The sequence below is a fragment of the Brachycentrus maculatus genome, unplaced genomic scaffold (assembly GCF_059751285.1).
Source record: "Brachycentrus maculatus isolate JH-2025_06_01 unplaced genomic scaffold, ASM5975128v1 h1tg000470l, whole genome shotgun sequence".
Lineage (NCBI taxonomy): Eukaryota > Metazoa > Arthropoda > Insecta > Trichoptera > Brachycentridae > Brachycentrus > Brachycentrus maculatus.
The window spans coordinates 782,754-805,709 of NW_028281217.1; the positions used below are offsets into that span (position 1 = coordinate 782,754).

Sequence of the window (22,956 nt, forward strand, 5' to 3'; positions counted from 1 at the left end):
ACAATGTACCGTAGAATTACTTGAACTTTGATGTGTTACTTGAGCCCAGTACAAAAAAGATATTTAAATCTCTGATAATAAACGTATGGTGACAATAAGTGTCACCTGTCAGGGAAACAATGAATCATGTCGATGCGTTAATTATTGTAGACCAAATACAGATCTAAATATTTTTTTTGTACTGGGCTCAAGTAACACATCAAAGTTCAAGTAGTCCCGTTCTACGGTACCATGTAAGAACATTGAACAATAACATAAATTAACTTAAAATGTAAAACAGTTAGAGAAAGATAAAAAAAAAATTGTTTCTAAAATGTATGCAAAATGTTACGTATAGATGAATTCAATAAAGTCGAGTGTGTGTTTTGGAAGATAGATTGATACCACATGATCAAACAAAGAATAATCTATGAAAAAAAAAATTTCAAAAGATTTTTTCTGTTGTGAGTAGCTTCGATACCTCTCCAGATCATCTGTAGGTACGGCAAGTCCCGCGCTTTGATCGGCATTGATGCAAACATTCTGAATTCACACACCTCAGACTGCACCGTCCACAATTCAAAATGAGTAGTTCCGGGACAAGAACGAGCGCTACTCACTTGACTTGGTTACCGTCGTCCTCATTCTCGGGCGGCTTGGGCGGGGCGGGCTCTTCCTCATTGGCCGGCTCGGGGATCGGGGTTCCATTGGGAACGCTCTCCGCAGTGGCCGCTATGAAAAACAAAAAAAAACAACATTTAATAAGTATTAGAGCCGAAAAATTGGTTGATGGGTCAGGACATTTCGCTCACTCCTTTCAAGAACGTCATAAATCAAAAATCGTCTATTTTCAGTTGTGCATGTTTTCGGAATGCCCAGAAAATTTACTATATCCCAGCAAAAAAAGCATATTTTTAACTTAATATTTACCGGCCACAGGGCAGAAAGTGTTGTTTTTGCATTTTGAAGAAAATGTATTGTTAAATTATTTGTTTAAATGTACTAAATATTTTTTAAATGTAAAAAAAAACCTTCAGGTTCTACCTAAAAAGATCTGTTGCACAGTAAAAAGTTCAATGAGTGGCTTGATATTTATTTTTAACACATTGTATTATATTTTGAAACTTTAAAAACGTTCTCCTGAAAAATCAAGTTTTTTGATTTATGACGTTCTTGAAAGGAGTGGGCGTTTGTCCACTACACGGAATTACACAGAATTTTACCGTCCGGCGCGTCAGTAAGCGTTTTAAAACGACGATAGGCTTGGATTGGCTTGTGCGTTGGGTGTAAAATGGGAATAAAAAAATGGGTCATATGGGTTTTTGTTGACAGTGTCATTACGACGACGTCACACAAACTTTGTTTAAAGTAACAATTCATGGGTAAAACAGAAAAATAGTGTCCGAATACAAACCACAGATGGCAGTACAAGTGCCATTTTAGAAATAAATGTCTCCAGGCTTTAGGTATGGACGCCGGCGTTCACATATGCCCATACTCCTTTGAGGAAAGTTTTGTTTAGATGGCCACGTATGGTCATATTTCCGGAAAAGGTTGAAAGTGTTAAAGTTGATGCATACCTGCAGGGGTTGGTGAAGGGGGAATGGGCTGTGTCCCCTCGTAGTCTGCTATTCCGGGTTTTGGTTCCAGAGCCCTGGCAGCTTCGTACAGGTGCTTGGTCCATCTGGATCAAGCCAAATTTTAACATTATTACATAAAATAATGAAAAAATTCAGTTATCTCTTTGTATATCGTAGTCATACAGGAGAAAGTGACCAGGTGCATTGTTTTACAAAAAAGTGATTATCGACTATTTGATATCTTACTAGCTTAATATTGCCCTGAAAAAATTCCAAAGGATTTTAAACTTGGAAGTATAATATATGTATTGACTTGTTAAAAATGACTAACTAAACTAACTAAATAAATATAAGTAAAATAAATATGAGTGATTTTTTCACTGTAATATTTATTCAATATTACCATGGACTGGTACCTGAAGCGGAGGGCTGATCACCTTTCCTTCATGTGTAAACGATTAAGATAACACTGCATTAATATGACACAGTGCCCTATGCACCATTGGGGTGCGGATAAGGGTTTTATTATTATTAAACTAACTAAAGTTAAAAATATGCCTCTTTTGCTGGGATATAGTACATTTTCTGGGCATTCCGAAAACATGCACCACTGAAAAATGACGATTTTTGACTTATGACGTTCTTGAAAGGAGTGAGCGATATGACTTACAAGTTGTATTCCGTGGTCGAGGACGTAGACAGCTCGTACATCTGGGAGCCGTTGATGTTCACCAGGAAGAACCCATTCTCAACGGCAGCATTCGGCCGGAAGAAGACTGCACTCCTTTTGAAACAAATAAAAAAAAACAAATCAATTTTAACATAACACATTCGCGTCGGGTACAAATTGTTTAAACACATTGTTTGCGGGAAACGCCTCAAAGCGTATTTTACATACCAATGGTAGAGAGCGGGAGATGCTTATAAGCGTTCTATATAGTGAACTGCAGCCATCTCAGGATGCCTGAAAAATGCTATATGGAAAAACCCTGAGATGAAGATCGGCAGCAAAATCAAGATCTACAAAACTTGTGTCCGACCCATCATGACGTTTGGAATCCAAAGCAGACACCGTTGCCACAAAAAGGCGCTTACAGTGTTAGAAATGAAGACTCTAAGAAGCATATCAGGCAAGAGTCTTCAAGATATAATAAGAAATGCCAGGATCAGGGAAATATGCGAGATGGAAGATGTCGTTAGGTGGGGAAGGCAACGAAGGAGACAATGGTATGCGGACATGAGGACAATGGAACCATCCAGACTCCCCCACATCGCACTGTACGGCGTACCCCATAGTAGAGGGCTCCCGGGCAGACCACCAAAGAGATGGGTCGATAGCTGGGAATCAACATTGCAGGAGGCTAACCCCTCTTAAAAACAGGCCGCAAGGTCAACAATAAGAAGGAGAAGAAGATAGGAATTGGCTGTGTGGTTACTTGTGATTAGTGTACTGAGAGTCGGGCAGCAAACTAAGAATAACTAGGGTCGGGGTTGATGACAAAACCACCCGAAAACAATGTATTAAAATTACTAATATGGGTCAGTTTTACACGTCTGAAAAAAATGCTTTTAAAAATCGCCATAAATTCTAAACTTTTATTAGGAATTTTACGACAAAAATTTCGGAGATATTTTTTTAAAACCTGAGGAGGTTCTCGATCTGCGTTCTTAATTTTTATTCTCACACTCTGTTTTAGAATAATAATGAAAACAAAAATTAAATGAATACATTTCTTTACACGCACACACATACGCACGCACATTCACAAACATAATGAAAGCATGCATCCATCAATGTATGAAGTGATGAAAAGCAAAATGTTTAAATAAAATTCATAAAAAAAAAGAAAGTAAGGTGGCAGCGTACCATTGTATGACCGGACTGAGGGGCTGGTGCGTGGTTTGCGGTATCGGCCTCAGGATGTACCTCTCTCCGTCCGTGTGCAGCAGCACGAGGCACTCCTTCAGCAACAGTGCCTGCAGACAATCCAAAACATCAGTATCCAAGCTTCCGCAAGATTTCCAGGTCCAGTAGAGAAACTCCTTGCTCCCGTTTAGACCCCACAAGTCGCTCACTCCTTTCAAGAACGTCATAAATAAAAATTCGTCATTTTTCAGTTGTGCATGTTTTTGGAATGCCCAGAAAATGTACTATATCCCAGCAAAAGCGGCATATTTTCAACTCAATATTTACCCGCTACAGGGCAGAAAGTGTTGTTTTTGCAATTTGAAGAAAAGGTTGTTAAATTAAAAAAAAAAAAAATAGTTATTTTTCAAATGGAGAAAAAAAAAACAGTAAAAAGTTCAATAAGTGGCTTGATATTTAATTTTAATAAATTGTATTATATTTTTAAACTTTAAGAACGTTCTCCTGAAAAATCAAGTTTTTTGATTTATGACGTTCTTGAAAGGAGTGAGCGAAGTGTGTTTTTCGTGCAATAAGTATATAAGTAAACACTAATGCCGAATATTTTGAGTGTGTCCAAATACTTCACAAATCTGGGTTTCTTCGCTTAGGAGTTATTTTTACATTTTTGACATCTCAACAAAGATGAAGAAGAATAAAGATATAAGAAGAATAATTAATATGTAAGATATAGGTCTGGGAATTCACACAGCTTACGACCTGTCAAAGGCTGGATAAAGACAAGAGCGGTGTGGCATTCTATTCTCTCTGCCCACCCCTACGGTGAAGCGGTGTGATGGTAAGAAATTTTTATATTAACTACTGTTTTTATTGCAGAATTTTAAGAGACCGGTCATCTGCATATAGCGGATATGTTTAAATTCCAAAAAAGTGACTGCTATGGTGCCAGAAAAAGTGTCTCCTAAAGAGTCTGAAAAAGCGGAGAGTTTTTTGTTGATATTATTCAATATTGCTTCTAATTGCTGTTATTGTTGCAGCCCATTTTGAAACCAGTCCCTGACATATCATTCACTCCTTTCAAGAACGTCATATATCAAAAATCGTCAAATTTCAGTTGTGCATGTTTTCTAAATGCCCAGAAAATGTACTATATCCCAGCAAAAGGGGCATATTTTCAACTCGATATTTACCCGCTACAGGGCAGAAAGTGTTGTTTTTGCATTTTGAAGAAAAGGTATTGTTTAATTATTTAAAAAAAATATACTTAATATTTTTCAAATTGAGAAAAAACCTTCAGGTTTTACCTAAAAAGATCTGTTGCACAGTAAAAAGTTTAACAAGTGACATTTATTTTTAATACATTTAATTATATTCTTAAACTTTAAAAACGATCTCCTGAAAAATCAAGTTTCTTGATATGTGTCGTTGTTGAAAGGAGTGAGCGATATAACAGTCATGTTTACATTCCAAAAAGTGACTGCTACGGGGTCCGAAAAAGCGACGGCTATATGCGAATGGAGATCCTTACCAACACGTTGACTCTCTTGTTAGAGTCCTGGCGTATGCTGAGGGACCCCTCCAACACGAGGCTGTGCTGAGAGAGATCTAGGTGGCGCTTTTCATTGCTAACATCGCTGGTCTTTGCGCCTCCCGCCCAGCGGTTCTCCAGCTTTGATTGGATGGATTTCAACCTGGAAAATATAATCAAATAAATAAATAAGCGAATCGCGGAAGCACATGTTAGGTAAAAGACACAAACAGAGCGTCGTGGCTTAGTTGGGAAGGTGGTCCACTGTGAAGTCTACCTCAAGACGCTTCACTGTGATGGAAAGGAGTATGTGCAAATGATTTAGCAAACAAATACATTTTTAGTTTTTTTCTAAAGATCGTCTCACTCTCACTGTTTGTAACTCAGTAGTTAGAGCATTCCACGCCATTGGTCCCGCAACATCAAAGGCACGCTTGCCAAATTTAGTGGGCTGGTAAGATCGCTTTACCCATAGCAGTTGTGGTAGCCGATTGAAGTGTGAGACGTCTATCAACCAATTCGTCATTTAGATAGTCTGAAGCCATATTATGCATTGATTTAGACACACGCAGACAAAGTTTATACTCTACCCTTTCGGGAAAGCGTGACCAGTGCAGTTGGTGAAGTAGTGGGGTGATGTGACTGAATTTAGATACTGCAAAAATCAGTCGTTCAACACCGATTGTTTGAGTTTGAAGCTATCCAAGTGCTAGAATAGAATAATAATAGAATAGAATATCACCTGTGCTCATTCTCCGTGGTCTGTATGGCCGTGTTGACAGTGTTGAGGACTTCTTTGGTCAGCTTGAGGGCGTGGGAGATCTTGGCGAAGTCCTCCAGATTGGCAGCGCCCTCGGTCTCCGAGTTCACATCGTCCAGCGCGTGCGAGGTCTTCATGATGCCCTCCAGGAGCAGCTGGTACTTGGTCAACCTGAGGAGAGATCATCATGTGTCACCTCAAGGTACAAGAATTGCCAATAAGGGAATGATTGGATGGTGTGTTACCTCTGCCAGACACAGGCCAACTAAAGATACATCGACAAGAATTGCCTATAGGGGAATGATTGGATGGTGTGTTACCTCTGCCAGACACAGGCCAGCTTAAGAAACATAGACAAGAATTGCCAATAAGGGAATGATTGGATGGTGTGTTACCTCTGCCAGACACAGGCCAGCTAAAGATACATAGACAAGAATTGCCAATAAGGGAATGATTGGATGGTGTGTTACCTCTGCCAGACACAGGCCAGCTAAAGATACATAGACAAGAATTGCCAATAAGGGAATGATTGGATGGTGTGTTACCTCTGCCAGACACAGGCCAGCTAAAGATACATAGACAAGATATGCCAATAAGGGAATGATTGGATGGTGTGTTACCTCTGCCAGACACAGGCCAGCTAAAGATACATAGACAAGATATGCCAATAAGGGAATGATTGGATGGTGTGTTACCTCTGCCAGACGAAGGCCAGCAGCCCGGCCAGGGTGAGGCGCGCGCACAGGGGGTCCTGCTCCGCCTTGATCAGGAAGGCGTTGAGCTCCTTGTTGCGCTTCCTGCGCTCCTTCAGGGCGTCCAGGGCGAGCCCCTGCCCCCCGCAGAAGCGCGCCAGCGCAGCCGCATATCTGCTCTCCCCCAACTGGAAAACAAACATGCTCAATATATCGCCGACAATTGCAAGATGCTGACTGTAAGGAATGTGGGTGGGTTGGTGACAACAACATAGCCGCAATCGGATGTATAGTCGCACAGTCTTGCAAGTGGATTCTGGATTTGTTTCCCCTAGAAATCAGCCTGTTTTGTCCGTCTCCATGGAGTAATGGTTAGCGCATCTGGCTACTGTGCTGCTGGACCCGGGTTCGATTCATGTTGTACATACATTTTTACGAAAATGTTGTACTTACATTTTTACATATTTTAGCCAAGTTGACATTTTCAACTGCAGCAAATGTGTGTTGAAAACTTGTATGGTGAGCATATTGAATTACTCTGTAGATGTTGGTGAAAGGTTAGTTGATTATGAATCAGCCTACAGATGGTCGGTTAGGTTGGGTTAGGTTAGTAGTGGTGTTCACTATGGAGATGAGCGCTTCGGACAGCGGGCTGGTGTCACTCTGTAGTCGGAGTAGTAGTAGTAGTAGCAGTATGAATAAGTCAACTAGTTACGAATCGGCCTACAGATGGTGGATGGTCGGTTAGGCTAGGTTAGGTTGGGAGTGCTCACCATGGAGATGAGCGCGTCGGCCAGCGGGCCGGTGGGCACGCGCGCGCGCGCCTGGCGCAGCGCCTGCAGCTCCTCGGCCAGCCGGCGGTGGCGCTGCAGCACGTCGGGCAGGTTGGGCAGCAGGTTGCGCACGTCCGCCGGCGGCAGCAGCGTGCTGCCCGAGCGCAGCAGCGGCCGGTGGTACACACGCCGCAGGACGCGCAGCCAGCGCACGTGCGACGACTCGGACCAGATCAGCTCTGCAACGCAACACCACATGACACTACACTCCTTATCAAGTGTGAGAGAGAGAGGAAGGAGAGATATAGGAGTGGTACATGCGCCGCAGCACGCGCAGCCAGCGCACTTGCGACGACTCGGACCAGATCAGCTCTGCAACGCGACACCACATGACACTAGACTCCTTATCATGCATACATCCAGTCAACGTGCATTACAAATGGAAAAACACAGGTTTGGGAACAAGGATTTGTGGGCACACTCAACATGAGGGAGAGAGGGAGTGGAAGGGAGAGAGGGAGGGAGTGAGAGTGGCGGAGTGAGGGGGGAAGATTGAGGAGGGGGTTGGAAAGAGGGAAGGCGAGAGGAGGAGGATAGGGGGACGGAGAGGGTAATAGAATGAGAGAGAGAGAGATAAGGAGAGAAGGAGATAGTAAGGTACAGAGAAAGAGAGTGTGGTAGAGAGGGAGAGAGTGTGGTTGAGAAGGAAAGAGTGAGGTAAAAATTGGAATGTAAATGTTGGAATCGTGTACTTGGCTTAATTTTTATTAATGTAACTATTTTTCATTATATACTTTTTAAATGTAAAGCTGTACTATTCCCCAACAAATAAAAAAAAAGAAAGGAAGATAGGGACAGAGTGAGGGATAGAGAGAGGGACACAAGCAAAAACTTCTCCCTACCGTGTATGAGATCCTGTCGCTTCCTCGCTCCCCCGGACATGGAAGCCAGCACCTCCGGAGGCGCCCTCGCCGACCAGGGGCCGCCGCCGTCTTCCTCTTCCGACCAATCAGACTGGGAACCTGAAAATTCATAAAAATTCATTCCACCATTTTATTCGGAGAGCGTTGAAAAACGATACATCCGACGAACGGGCATCCAGAGTTCTGTGGCGGGCACCACGGGACATGAAGACAGGAATAGGCCTAAATCAGAACTGATGGGCAGACGACATTGTCCGATTTGTAGTAAGTGGATCGAAAAACCCCAAACGAGAGAAGTCTGGAAGGAATGCATCATTCTCATGATGTGTTATTATTGGCTAATCAATTAATATGAAAAATCACAAGACTATCGGTAACATTCTTATTGAAATCTGTAGGATTCTAAGGGAGATATGAAGGTTTGAACTATGAAGACGAATTTTGCAAAAGAAAATGATGATTGAAAATATTATTTTTTGACATCTCATCAAAGATGAAGAAGAATATGGAAGTCTGGGCATTTACGGGGCTGACGACCGTCATAGGCTGGTTTAAGTGATCACTTTACACACGTGTAACATTCACCAATTCTACCCATTATTGACAACCACACTACTCAAATTCTTGGAAGTTCTGTATACATGAACCAATTCAGAAATATTGTTCTTGAATCACTAGAGACATCTATTGGTGAGATGTATTATTCTTCTTCATCTTTGATGAGATATCAAAAAATAATATGAAAATAACCCTGCAATTGAAGATAATCCAGATTTTGTGAACAAGTATTTGGACACACTCAAAATGTTGTAAATGATTGAAAATATTGATTATATCGGCTGCTATAAACACTTGCAAGAACTGGTGCTGAGAAGCCACCAATGGGCCCTGAGCCCATATGCGGACTGACACTCAGCAATACCAAGTTTAGTCTGAAAAACTGGGTCATGGACAAGAGCCAAGAGATCTGGTCCAACAGCTCAGGGATGAAACACGCAAAGGAACTGATCACAGGGTATTCGCGGAAATTCTCGACAGAAGCTCTAAAGCTTAGCAAAAAACAAATAAGGATCCTAACCAGGACCTTGACAGGACACTGCAGACTGAGGAAACACATGACAAAAATTGGACTTCATGACTCCCCAGTATGCAGATTTTTGTATGGAGGATAACGAAACGCCAATCCACATTCTCTATAATAGTGACAAACTCGCTCGCAAACGAAGTCACATCCTTGGAGGATCACTACTGGACTCTTGAGAAGGTGAAGCTCCTACCACCAAGACAGGTCGTGAGTTACATGACTCACGTAGGTCTTGGCAGTAAGCTGTAATACAGAGGGAGGTCACAATAGAGCTAATATGGTCGCGGTGACATAAGGGATGCAAAATCCCTTGTCCTCAAAAAAAAATAAAAAAAATAAAATGAACACTAAACGAGTCATACCAAATCATTTATAGGTTAAGTATGTTAATTAAGATATTCCTCCTGAGTGATAATACCCTATTAGAAGAGGCCTACACCCAGCAGTGGAGAGACAGCTGACGAAGCAGAATAAGATGAAGTCTTACCATGATTTTCCGGCTGTGCGCTGTCGTTGCTTTTGGAGGACAGTGAAGAGTTGCTGGAGCCTCCTGAAGGAGCGCCAGGACCGCTCGCGGCGCCAGCCAAGACCTCTGCATCACTGGAGGAGAAAGAAAAAATCAAATTATAGTAAATATTCTGAAAGCGCAAATTTGATCCGAAATCAAGCTAATTTTTAGATCTTTTTACTCCCTTTTACTTCCTTCCTCATACACACACACACACTCCAACTCTATTTTATTTTAATTTATTTTTTATCTCTTTATGTTTTTGATCGTAACATTAATGTGGAATTGTGTAATTGGCTTTTTTTATTACTAATGTAACTATTTTTTTTATTATATTGATTCAATATTATATCATATTGAATTAATAATTTATTAGAAATCCCTTTTTGTAAATCCAGACTTGCGCAAAGACACTCATTTCTCATAGCTCCAAAACTGTTCAACTTATTCCACAAAGACTATTTGTAAGATGTTAATTCCCTAAGTTCGTGTAAATTAAAAAATTTGCTTAGATTATTTATAAAAGAGACAGATTTAAGTTCCTTTTTCATTTAGAACATGATCGCTAGCTTTTTACTTTTTTACTTTGTCATCTTTTTTATGTTTAAGTTTTAATTAAAAATAAAATAAAATAAAAAATTGCTCACTGAGAGTCAAGTATTTTTATTTTTATTTTTATTTTTTTTTGTATTTAATTTAAGTTTTTTGTATTTTGTATTAACTAATTATACTTAGAAACCTATACCCTTATACCCTGTACTATGACTATTTATTTTGTATACCCACACACAGGCCATGCCTTTGTGGGATCTTTTTTTGTATTTATTTTTATTTTTTATAAATATTTTTTGTTTTTGAATTTATGTAATGCAAAAGAATTTTAAATAAAGAAAAAAAAAAAAAAAATTCAAACCCTTATCCACACCCCAATGGTATATAGGGCACTGCATCATATAAACGCAGTGTTATCTTGATCATTAACACATGAAGGAAAGGTGATCAGCCCTCCGCTTCAGGTGCCAGTCCAGGGTCATATGAAATAAATATTAGAGTGAAAAAATCACTTAAATTTATTTGACCACATTTATTTGGGAATCGATCCCAGGGGGGGTCAAATAAATAAAAGTGATTTTTTCACTGTAATATTTATTCAATATTACCCTGGACTGGTAACTGATGCGGAGGGCTGATAACCTTTCCTTCATGTGTTAACGATCAAGATAACACTGCGTTTATATGATGCAGTGCCCTATGCACCATTGGGGTGCGGATAAGAGTTTGAAGAAATTCTTAACTCAAATAGCTTGACTAAATTAGGTACAATGCATTCTTACTTCAAATTATTAAGCAAAATTAGATACCTTGAATTCTTAATTAAAAATTTTAAGCAAAATGAGGTACTGTGAATTCTTAGTTCACATTATTACACATACACATATGAAATAAAAAGGGTTAAGCATACAATATATTTTGGTTGGTCATCATCTTCAAAACCACAGAGAATCAAGTGAAAATGAGAGTTGACGGTGTGATCATCCACATCATATGGTTCTGCATGGACCGTTCTATCATTATTTAACTCAGATTAGTCTTTATTTTCACATGGACCTCTGCGGTTTTGAATCGTGATCAACTCGTCAAATTTAACCTTTCCGAGCACGTTCGCCGGGTGATCTCTGGCGGTTGTGTACCAGCTGGAAGCGACACGTTCCTGAACACTTTGGGCGAGGATTCGCACATCTCGCTACACCAGTCGCACTACACTTTAGTCCAGCAACACTCCGTTTTAGGCGATTGATTAAATGATTGTAAAAGAATACGCATCACAAGGGCACTAAACCAGGGAAATATAAGTAGAAAGATAAACTAACTAACTAACTAACCATCACGCCGCTTCACCGCAGGGGTAGGCAGAGAGAATCGAACGCCACACCACTCTGTCCTTGCAAACATTCTTTGCCTCTTCTACATTCATGCATCTCCTCATACATACCCGACGATTATTACGACTCCTGACCCGGCCGCTTTCAAGTATTTGACATACCTGATTGTGCCAAGTTTTCCTCGGTCTTCCTCTGCTTGTTTTTCCAACTACATTCGCCTCATAAATTTGTTTAACCGTTATTTCTTCACTCATACGCTCCACATGTCCAAACCATCTCAACACACCTTTCTTAATTTTATCGATGATGCTTATCTCAGCCTTACATTCTTTCCTTATTTCATCATTCGAACATCTATCAAACATCGTTTTGCCACACATTCGTCTGAGGGATCGCATTTCGACTGCATTCAGTCTGCTTTCATCCTTCTTTTGCCAACTCCATGCTTCGCTTCCATACATAAGGGTTGGAACCAGAACTCCATTGTGTACTGCCAGTTTAGCTTCCGCTGATAGATTTTTACTTGCTAAAACTGATTTTAGTGCACCATTCACTCTGTTCCCAGCATTCATAGTAGAAAGATATATATTTTTAATCCCTAGCACAAAATACTGTACATGAAAAAATTGCGATAATGGTGTCCCATAATTCATAAGGAAAGCAATGATACTAAAATGGTAAAAAAATTCAATTATTTCTTTAATATTCATTTTATATTTAAATATTACTTGGTGAAAACCAATATTTCTTAAATTCATCGCTCACACCTTTCAACAACATCATATTTCAAAAAACTTGATTTTTCAGGAAATCGTTTTTCAATATAATAAAATGTACTAAAAATAAATATCAAGCCACTTATTGAACTTGTTACTGTGCAACAGATCTTTTTAGGTAAAACCTGAAGGTTTTTTCTCCATTAGAAAAATATTTAGTGTGTAAAAAAAAAAAAAATTAAACAAAACTTTTTCTTCAAAATGCAAAAACAACACTTTCTGCCCTGTAGCGGGTAATTATTAAGTTTAAAATATGCCGCTTTTGCTGGGATATAGTACATTTTCTGAGAATTTCGAAAACATGCACAACTGAAAAAATGACGATTTTTGATATTCGTTATTGAAAGGAGTGAGCAATATCGCTAGCTCGATTAAACAAAGAATTATGAATTTTGAAATTGTCAACAAAAGACCTTTTGGTAATTCATTGGATACCTATCCTCACCCAATTTAATCTAAAAATATCAGTTTGGGGTTCAAAAATTTATCAAAGTAAGAAATAAATAAAAAAGAAACTATTTATCATAAAATAGCATAGTGAAGCGCCTTTAAGGTAGTATTTTACGAAAATGGTACTATATAAATTATCCTAATTCATTAAAATTGAAAGAATTATCTGCCCTGTATAAGCTACACGGCTGTCCAAACTTAAAACACAGTAAGGGACATTTTTTTTGTAGAACGTTTTTTTTTTGCATTATTGGACTAAGTAGAATCTACTTAGTCCAAAAATACAAAAAAAACGTACTACAAAAAAAGTCCGTTACTGTGTTTTGAGTTTGGACAGCCGTACAAGCCTTGACAGGAGTCAAAACTCTGGTTTTAGTTGGTTGGAAGATATTGATTCTAAGTAATAACTCCACCAATGTACATACATTCCATACTAAAAGTTAAATAAATAATTTATCCAGACTATCTTTTTGCTTTTACAATAAAACCTTCCATAAAAAGTTTCGTTATATAATACAAATGAATGATGAATGTATTTGGGTGTATTTAATGGGTTAGGAAGGGCGTGGCGTTCGATCCTCCCCGCTTACAGAGCCCTTGCTGATATGGCACGAACGGAAACGAACGCGAGAGTAGAATATAACTCCATTAATTACGATAACGCGGCGTTTTAGCGCTCGCGGTTGTACCGGCCGAAATTTTGAGTGTTTCTATATTGAGAATATTCGTATTTGAATATTGTAACTTTGAATGGCGAAAAAATATTAAATTGGGAATTTTCGTATTGAATATTATCTTTGAACAGCGAATAAATATATTTAGAATGTTCATATTGAATATTCTAACTTTTAACAACGAATAAATATAGGTAACGAAAATGTTCGTTCTTGAATATTAATTTTGAACGGCGAACAAATACATATATTGAGAATATTCATATTTGAATATTAAAAATGAAAAGGTGAACAGATATCGCTCACTCCTTTCAACAACGTCATATATCGAAAATCGTAAATTTTCAGTTGTACAAGTTTTCGGAATGCCCAGAATATGTACTATATCCCAGCAAAAGCAGCATATTTTTCAATAATATTTACCCGCTACAGGATAAAAATTGTCGTTTTTGCATTTTGAACAAAAGGTATTGCATAATTATTTTATATAAATATACTAAATATTTTTCAAATGGAGAAAAAACATTCAGGTTTTACCTAAAAAGATCTGTTACACAGTAAAAAGTTCAATAAGTGGCATGTTATTTATTTTTAATACATTTCATTATATTTTAAACTTTAAAAACTATCTCCTGAAAAAACAAGCTTTTTGATATATGACGTTGTTGAAAGGAGTGAGCGATATATTGAGAATTTACGTAATCGAATATTTTAACTTTCAACCGTGAAAAAGTATTAAGAGAATGTTCGTAATCGAATATTTACTTGTTATATGACGTTGTTGAAAGGAGTGAGCTATATATATTGAGAATTTACGAAATCGAATATTTTAACTTTGAACGGTGAAAAAATATTAAGAGAATGTTCGTAATCGAATATTTACTTTGAACTGCGAACAAATGCATTGAGAATGTTCATAATCGTATATTATAAACAAATATATATACACACACATATATATTTCCTCACTCATAATGCCACATTGCATAGGAACGACAAAGCTACGCAGGCAAAACAAGATAACAGCTATTTTAACGAGGATGGAGTAATTAGAAAGTAGATTAGGGCGCGTCGCGACGCTCTAGGCCGAGCGGAAGCGTCGCGACGCGCCGCGTCACTCCCGCGGGACATTTGGCTTATCCAGAATTCACACTTCCGGTGACCTTCGAATACGTGATATTATTCATATCACGTCACGTGGAGATGGCGTTCAAAATGTCACCGTAATGTGGGAATGGAAGAAAAAGGGAATACCGCAAAATTGGCTCATTCTATCTTACGAGTTGTAGGAACATGTTGACATTTCGCTCACTCCTTTCAAGAACGTCATAAATAAAAAATCGTCAATTTTCAGCTGTGCACGTTTTCAGAATGCCCAGAAAATGTACTATATCCCAGCAAAAGAGGCATATTTTTAACTTAATATTTACCCGCTACAGGGCAGAAAGTGTTGTTTTTGCATTTTGAAGAAAAGGTATTGTTTATTTATTTTTTTAAACATACTAAATATTTTTCAAATGGAGAAAAAACCTTCAGGTTTTACCTAAAAAGATCTGTTACACAGTTTAATGTTCAATAAGTGGCTTGATATTTATTTTTTTTTCATTAAATTATATTTTTAAACTATAAAAACGTTCTCCTGAAAAATCAAGTTTTATTATTTATGACGTTCTTGAAAGGAGTGAGCGATTTATCCGATGAGTATATTGTTCTATAAGGTGGTATGGACATATCGCTCACTCCTTTCAAGAACTTCATAAATCAAAAAACTTGTTGCGAATGTGTGGCAAAACGATGTTTGATAGATGTTCGAATGATGAAATAAGGAAAGAATGTAAGGCTGAGATAAGCATTATCGACAAAATTAAGAAAGATATGTTGAGATGGTTTGGACATGTGGAACGTATGAGTGAAGAAAGAACGGTTAAGCAAACTTATGAGGCGAATGTAGTTGGAAAAAGAAGCAGAGGAAGACTTGGCACAATCAGATATTTCAAATACTTGAAAGCGGCCGAGTCAGGAGTCGTAATAATCGTCGGGTATGTATGAGGAGATGCATGAATGTAGAAGAAGCGAAGAATGTTTGCAAAGACAGAGTGTTGTGGCGTTCGATTCCTTCTGCCTACCCCTGCGGGGAAGCGGCGTGATGGTTAGTTAGTTAATTTACGTTTTTAAAGTTTAAAAATATATCACGATGTATTAAAAATAAACATCAAGCCACTTATTGAATTTTTATTCTGTGCAACAGATCTTTTTAGGTAAAACCTGAAGGTTTTTTCTCCATTTGAAAAATAATTAGTATATTAAAAAAAAACAATATCTTTTCTTCAAAATGCAAAAAAAACACGTTCTGCCCTGTAGCGGGTAAATATTAAGTTAAAAATATGCCACTTTTGCTGGGATATAGTACATTTTCTGGGCATTCCGAAAACATGCACAACTGAAAATTGATGACGTTGTTGAAAGGAGTGAGCGATATGTCAAAAAATAATATGCATTATTATTTTAAAAAAATATTTTTAGCGTGTTTAAATATTTGTCCACAAATTCAGGGCTGAGCTCCATTCGGGAGTTATTCATAGCAAGTTTATTATCATTATTATAATTATTGATATCTCAACATAGATGAAGAAGAATCTTATGTATGTTTCATGAAGGTTTCAACCAGTATTTTTTTTTACGAATTTCAAAGATAGATGTCGCCCACCAAGTAGCACGCGCAAGACGTTTTCAATTGGAGCATAAATTGAAGTAATATAGTTGTCAATCATGGGTAAAGTAGTGAATGTTATCACTTAAACCATCCTACAACAGGTCGTAAGCCCTGCAAATGCCCAGATTTGCGTATTTTCTTCATCTATGTTGAGATGTCAATAAATAAAATTGTTTTATTTTTGCTGTACATTTCTACCGTATCCATACGAGCTACATAACGGACGAGAAAATTTACTAGTACGCGTGCGGGTATGCAACCGCGGGTGCCCCACTGCTATTCTCCTATTCCTACCCGCCAATCGCTCTACATTTCCTTCCCCAAACTGTGGCAGTGTTATCCTCCACCTTGAGCTCCTTCACCCACGTCGTCTGGTAGGGAGACAGACGACGTGAGTGAAGACGATCAGGGTAAAGGACTTAATCGCTTCGCGGGAAAGAAAATGGAGGAGAAATAGAAGGTAAGAAAACGAAAATAGCGGCAGTTCGACTCGGGGTTGCATACCCGTACTCGCACTAGCTGCGCAACTCGTACACTGTAGATTATCTTGAGGTGAATTGTTATTATTAGCAATATTTTAAGTGCGTCCAAGTCTTTGTTCACAAATATAGGATAGTCCACTTGGGAGTTATTTACAATAACATCTCAACAAAGACGAAGAAGAAAATGTAAATCTGGATATTTACATGGCTTGCGATCCGTCGCAGGCGGGTTTAAGTGATCACATTACATACGTGTAACATTCACCAATTCTACCCATGATTGATAACCATACTACTCAAATTTTGAAAGTCATACATACATAATATGTTATATGATCAATCTCATCACGTTCCGTGATTGAGTTCACAAAAGTCATCTATGATTGGATTTAGAAAGCTTTCACATAGCAAAGACCCTTTTAGTGGATGTATGCAAGATCCGAACCGGATTATTTTACATACTGGGAAACGCCTGAAAACCTGATTTAAAATTTTTATGCAGCTTACCAGTTATTTTACTCACAAACTTAAGATAACATTATACCCGATATACACTAACTAAAAAACCATCACGCCACTTCCCCGCAGGGGTAGACACAGGAATAGAACGCCACACCACTCTGTATTTGCGAACATTCTTCGCCTCTTCCACATTTATGCAAAAACTTAAGCGTTATAACATTATACCCGATAAACACTAGCTGACTAACCATCACGTCGCTTCCCCGCAGGGATAGGGAGAGAGGATATAACGCCACACTGCTCTGTCTTTTCAAATATTCTACGCCTCTTCCACATTTATGCATGTTCATACATACCCGCCGATTATTTCCGAAAATTTGAGTAGTGTGGTTGTCAATCGTGGGTAGAATGATGAATGCCACACGTGTGAAAATTGACCACTTAAACCACCCTATGACAGGCCTTAAGCCCTGCAAATATCCAGATTATCATATGCTTCTCCATATGTGTTGAGATTCAACGTTATTATTGACACTATTATTATTAGCACGAAAATCACCACCAACGCGTTAAAACGGGTTTATTCGACGGTTAAAGGAGCGATTTAGCCGCGACCGGGAATCGATTCGGGGCGCACCGGCTCGCAGGGACTCACTGTGATGCGATGCGTCGCGGAGTAGAAGCCGAAAATAGCCGAGCGGAGAACGGGAGCGCCCGGCGGCGGGGAGGGCTGTTCGACGAATGGACGGTAAAGAGAAGCTCGTTCGATATGTATGAACTTCGGTTGCGTCAGGGGTACACAACCGTTGGTTGAACGAAAGAAAGCGTCCATATTATTTTATTTGATTTGTTTGGGAATTGTAAAGCTTGTATATTTAAAAAAAATATATAAAAATGATAAAAGCCAATTCAATAATTCCACTTATAACATACTCGTATGCCCGCCTCCGTAGTGTAATGATCAGCACGCTCGGCTATCATGCTGGTGTTCCCGGGTTCGATTCCCAGGGGAATCAAATAAATATAAGTGATCTTTTCACTTTAATATTTATTCAACATCACCTTGGCTGGCACCTGAAGCGGAGGGCTGATCGCCTTTACTTCATGTGTTAACGATCAAGATAACACTGCGTTTATATGCAGCAGTGCCCTATGCACCATTGGGTGCGGATAAGGGTTAGGAGAAGGAAGAGGAATAACATATGTTGTGAATACTGTTGCATATAAAGAGAAAAGAGCAGAGAGGGTAGGTGTGTGTGAGTGAGGGTGTGTATGTGTCCATAAAAAAAAGAAAAAAAAATCTTTCGAGTAAAGCAACATTCCCTAGATACATGTTTTCAGAATATATTAATTTTCATATTAATAAAATTTAATAAACTTTTTTCTTTGGTGTACCTCTAAAATTTCTTGATTTGGCAGGTGTACCTTGAACAAAAAAGTTTGCGGAACACTGTTCTAGACGTCGCAGGTTGTCGATCGCTCCCGTCAAGTTTTCCATTTCACCGTCGGCCGCGTCGGCGCTTTAAGCGGGTGGGGTTGCTATCTTTGTATATCTATGGGTGCACCAACACCGGCGCGACGGCGCGCACACCGAGCCGCGCGCGGCGGCGCTCGCGCGTGTGCACGCACACTCTGGGGCGCCCGCGTGTACACACATTGCGGGGCGCCTGCGTCGGCCGTGCGTGCATGGGTGGACGGTGCGACTCGAAAATGACGTGAGCGAGAATTTTCACTCATGAAATTGCAGTTACTTTAAATAGAACAATATTTATTTCTTCAGAAATATTTTGAAGATTTTCCTCTATGTGCAGCTGACAGAGAGTCCCTCAGGACTCTATAACTGCTGCGGGTGGATGGTGGGCTCAGATTCCAAAAAAAAAAAAGTTACTTTAAATATAATAAAAAAATACAACTACTTAGTTTTTTCAAAGGAAATTTGTTTCCAAAATTTCCAAAACACATGAATTTGCACATAAAAATGTGGGAAAAACTACATAGTGCGTTCTACCAAGAAATTTCAGTACAAAATTTAAATTAAATAAAGTTAGTTTCAACATAAAGAGTTTATTTTAATTTTTTGGTTTGGATGGGAGCTGCATTTGTTATTTCAATTCAATTTCAAACCCTCATCCGCACCCAATGGTGCATAGGGCACTGCATTTAAAAACCCAGTGTCTTGATCATTAACACATGAAGGAAAGCTGATAAGTTCTCCGCTTCAGGTACCAGTCCAGAGTAATATTGAATAAATATTAGAGTGAAAAAATCACTTATATTTATTTGACCCCCCCCTGAGAATTGAACCCAGACCTCCAGTGCGGTAGCCGAGCGTGCTGAACATTATACTACGGAGGTGGAAAATTATTATTTACATGGCTTATTATGTGCAAGGTTTATTTATAGCTCATCGGGTGAATATCTGTTTCTTCTAGCTTAAAAAATGATGTTTTATTTGAATCTGTGTTGAGAACAGGAGGCATGATCTAGTGTGGGAAAATCAGGAACTTCTCAGAATTTTCTCATTGCAAACGACATAAAGAGTAAACCTACTCACATCTCATCCGTAGGGTGAATAATCCAGTGTATGATACATAATAAAAAATATAAATATCTTTTAAATGTTACACCAAACACTGACTTTTTGAGTCTACTAAGTTGTATTTTATGGTAAAAAATAAACACAAAGAAATAAATTTTGTGACTATTGTTTCGCCTAGTTATGGCATTTTCAAACGAATGTCTTTGAAAATGCCATAACTAGGCGAAACAATTGTAACAAAATGTATTTTTATGTTTTTTTTAACAGTAAAATATAACTCAGTAGACTCAAAAAAACAGTGTTTGATAAACATACAATACATAAATTAAAATAGAGTTCTACAAATTTAATATATATATATATATATATATATATATATATATATATATATATATATATATATATATATATATATATATATATATATATATATATATATATATATATATATATATATATATATATATATATAAATAATGACCAAAATCGCATGTGTTGTGTAGTTTTGAGCGTGTAAATGGTGCTATGGTGGTGAAGGGTGGTATTGTTTGCATGCTGTGGTAGTGATTGTCCTGACGAAGAGACGGGTACGTCTCGAAACCGGTAGACATAAAATTTTTGGTGAGTGGTTATATACTAATACTTTTATCATTTTTGTAAAAAAATTAAAAATGACTAACCACAAATTAAACGCTTTAAATATTAATATTGAGAATAATATAAATATTGTTATAAAATCAGTCGGTATCGCGTACAGGCCAACCGGAAAAGTCTGCTAAGGAAAATTCCTGAATAATATCATTAGATCGTCATAATATGGAGTCATATACAATGTGTGCGGTCACCTGAACGGCCACCCTTGTTAGATATACAATTAGCGTCATATGGTTGCGCGATTGGGCGGGGGGTCGTAGGTGGGTCGTGGGGGTCGTTTTGGGGGGTCGGTTCCACAAATGACCCGGACGATTATCAGAGGTCAAATCGATAAATACAAAATAAATAATAATTATAATTCTTAAGAAAAAAATTTAAGCCCATTACATATAAATCTTGAAAAAATATATAAAAAAGACTATTATATCATTAATTATATAAAACATTATACCTTGAGGGTAAGTCCCTCTCCAAGCACAAGAGCTCAGTCTCTTTTTTGGAGAGGTACAGCGAATCTAAAACTAAAAGTTTGCCATATGTATAAATTTTTAGAAAATGTATTATGTTGTACTAAAAATGTAAGTATATTAAATAAAATAAAAAGTAAACAAGGATGCCTGAAAATTCTTTATGTGAAAATTCTGACATGGAGATCAACAAAATCAAAATCAAAATTTACCGTAATTTGCCGTTTTCCCGCAGGGGTAGGCAGAAAGGATGGAACGCCACACTCTTCTGTCCTGACATGCACTCCTCGCCTCCTTCACATCCATACATCTAGTCATACGTGCCCTCCGATTACGCAGACTTTTGACACCACCAGGTTTTAGGTTCTGTTTGATCTTGTCGTGCCAAGTCTCTTTCGGTCGTCCTCGTTCTGTTTTCCCGCTCACATTCGCCACATATACTTTCTAAGTCATTCTCTCGTTATCCATTCGCTCCACGTCCATACCACCGTAAACAATTATTCCTAATATTTGCAATTATAATATATTGTGAAATGAAAAAAAGAAAAAAGAAAAAAAAGACGAAAAGAGAGTGGAATAATGGAAGAGAGAAGAAAATTAAGGTTATTGGGAAAGAAAACACAATTAGGGAAAGTTAACAATAATTCTGTTTACGAACTTCGATTCGGCGTTGGTACACTCAATCACCATAAATATGGACTTAATTGATTCGGTAGCCATTTTGCGGTAAAAACTACTATTTTGTCCATTATGTTTTGTTTGGTAAATACCGCTACTTATCAACATATGTTCGGACACGTGTTTCGAAGCGTTCAACACCATAATCCAATTGCTGAATGTATCGAAACACGTGGCACGATATATTTTAATAAATAGTGGTATTTGCCAAGTAAGGCATGGGAAGATGTATGAATATGGAGGAGGCGAAGATTGTGTGCCAAGGCAGATTTGTGTGGCGATCTATTCTCTCTGCCTGCACCTGCGGGGAAACGGCGTGATGGTAGTAATATTAGTGTCAAAAGTCTAAGTAACCGTCATGGACGTGAAGGAAGCTGGGATTATATGACAGGACAGACGGGTGTGGCGTTCCATCCTCCCTGTCAACCCCTGCAGAGAAACGTGACGGTAGTAATAGTAGTAGTAGTCTTAAAGGTCTAAGAAACCTTCATGGATGTGAAGGAGACTAAGTCTATATGTCAGCACAGAAGAGTGTGGCGTTTCATCCTCCTTGCTTACTACTCTGGAGTGAAAGGACGTGATGGTAGTAATAGTAGTAGTAGAGCTAACCCCGACGTATCTGTAATCTGTAGACGCCACGAAGCCGCGAATCGGGGAGTTTGAAATGTGCCAATCAATGTTGAAAGCTGTCCCACCGCATTCCCAGATCTGATACAGAAGCATCTAGGCTTCCTGACAGACCTACTCTTGCAAAGCATATTTTTTAATGAACTAAGTTGCGAAATTTATATTAAATGTGAAAAAAAATTGTATCCCGATATTACTGTGAATTTACATTTAAAAACTTTCAATATCCCTGTCACTGCCAATCTAAATAAATACAAGTTTGTAAAACAATCACCAAAGCTTCTAGAAGTACCCCGGTGTAGGCAGTGAAAGGGATCAGTATTTAGTTAGTTCAATTAGTCGGCTAGAATTTCCAACCCGATTCCAACACGACGTTGGCTGGTACACAGACGCCTACACACTTCGACCAGCACAGCAGACAGACACAGAACAGTGGAAAGACATTTGCAGAAAATGTTCAGTCATCGTTTTTCCCACTCAACCATTATTCGTCGACACTCTATTACGGATGTGAATATATAGTACTTACTGGTAATCCTTGGAGGAGGTCAACTGGTTCGGGTCGCTGGTCTTCCTCTTCGCCCTCTTCACCCTGTCGGCCCTGTCGCGGTAGCTCTCCGCCCTCATGACCGGCCGGGATGCGATCCCGGAACCCCCGCGCCATCTGAGGAACGGGCCGACCACGGTTAGCAGGTAGATCACTCTCCACTGTTTATCCTCGACTGGTAAAGCACTCAGAGATCCTTACACTCAACTCTGATAAAACGCTCAGAACTATCCGCGCTTAACTTGAGAAGCACCCAGAAATCTTAACACTTGACTGGTAAAGCGCTCAGAGCTCTTCACACCTAACTAGA

General features: G+C 38.6%; 1 protein-coding gene across 2 annotated transcripts in view; it reads right to left on the reverse strand.

Annotated features, from left to right (window-relative positions):
- LOC148302253 (uncharacterized) overlaps nucleotides 1-22,956 on the reverse strand; it is a 142,870-nt gene that overhangs the window by 7,373 nt on the left and 112,541 nt on the right. For both annotated transcript variants that reach the window (XM_088271915.1, XM_088271916.1), the window contains 11 exons: nucleotides 22,629-22,763; nucleotides 9,674-9,786; nucleotides 8,082-8,201; nucleotides 7,180-7,418; nucleotides 6,410-6,594; nucleotides 5,697-5,885; nucleotides 4,955-5,117; nucleotides 3,427-3,536; nucleotides 2,230-2,343; nucleotides 1,560-1,663; nucleotides 600-711 (listed from right to left, as the gene is read on the reverse strand). In XM_088271915.1, the coding sequence (XP_088128041.1) occupies nucleotides 600-711; nucleotides 1,560-1,663; nucleotides 2,230-2,343; nucleotides 3,427-3,536; nucleotides 4,955-5,117; nucleotides 5,697-5,885; nucleotides 6,410-6,594; nucleotides 7,180-7,418; nucleotides 8,082-8,201; nucleotides 9,674-9,786; nucleotides 22,629-22,763 (1,584 nt within the window). The remainder of the gene's footprint in view (nucleotides 1-599; nucleotides 712-1,559; nucleotides 1,664-2,229; nucleotides 2,344-3,426; nucleotides 3,537-4,954; nucleotides 5,118-5,696; nucleotides 5,886-6,409; nucleotides 6,595-7,179; nucleotides 7,419-8,081; nucleotides 8,202-9,673; nucleotides 9,787-22,628; nucleotides 22,764-22,956) is intronic.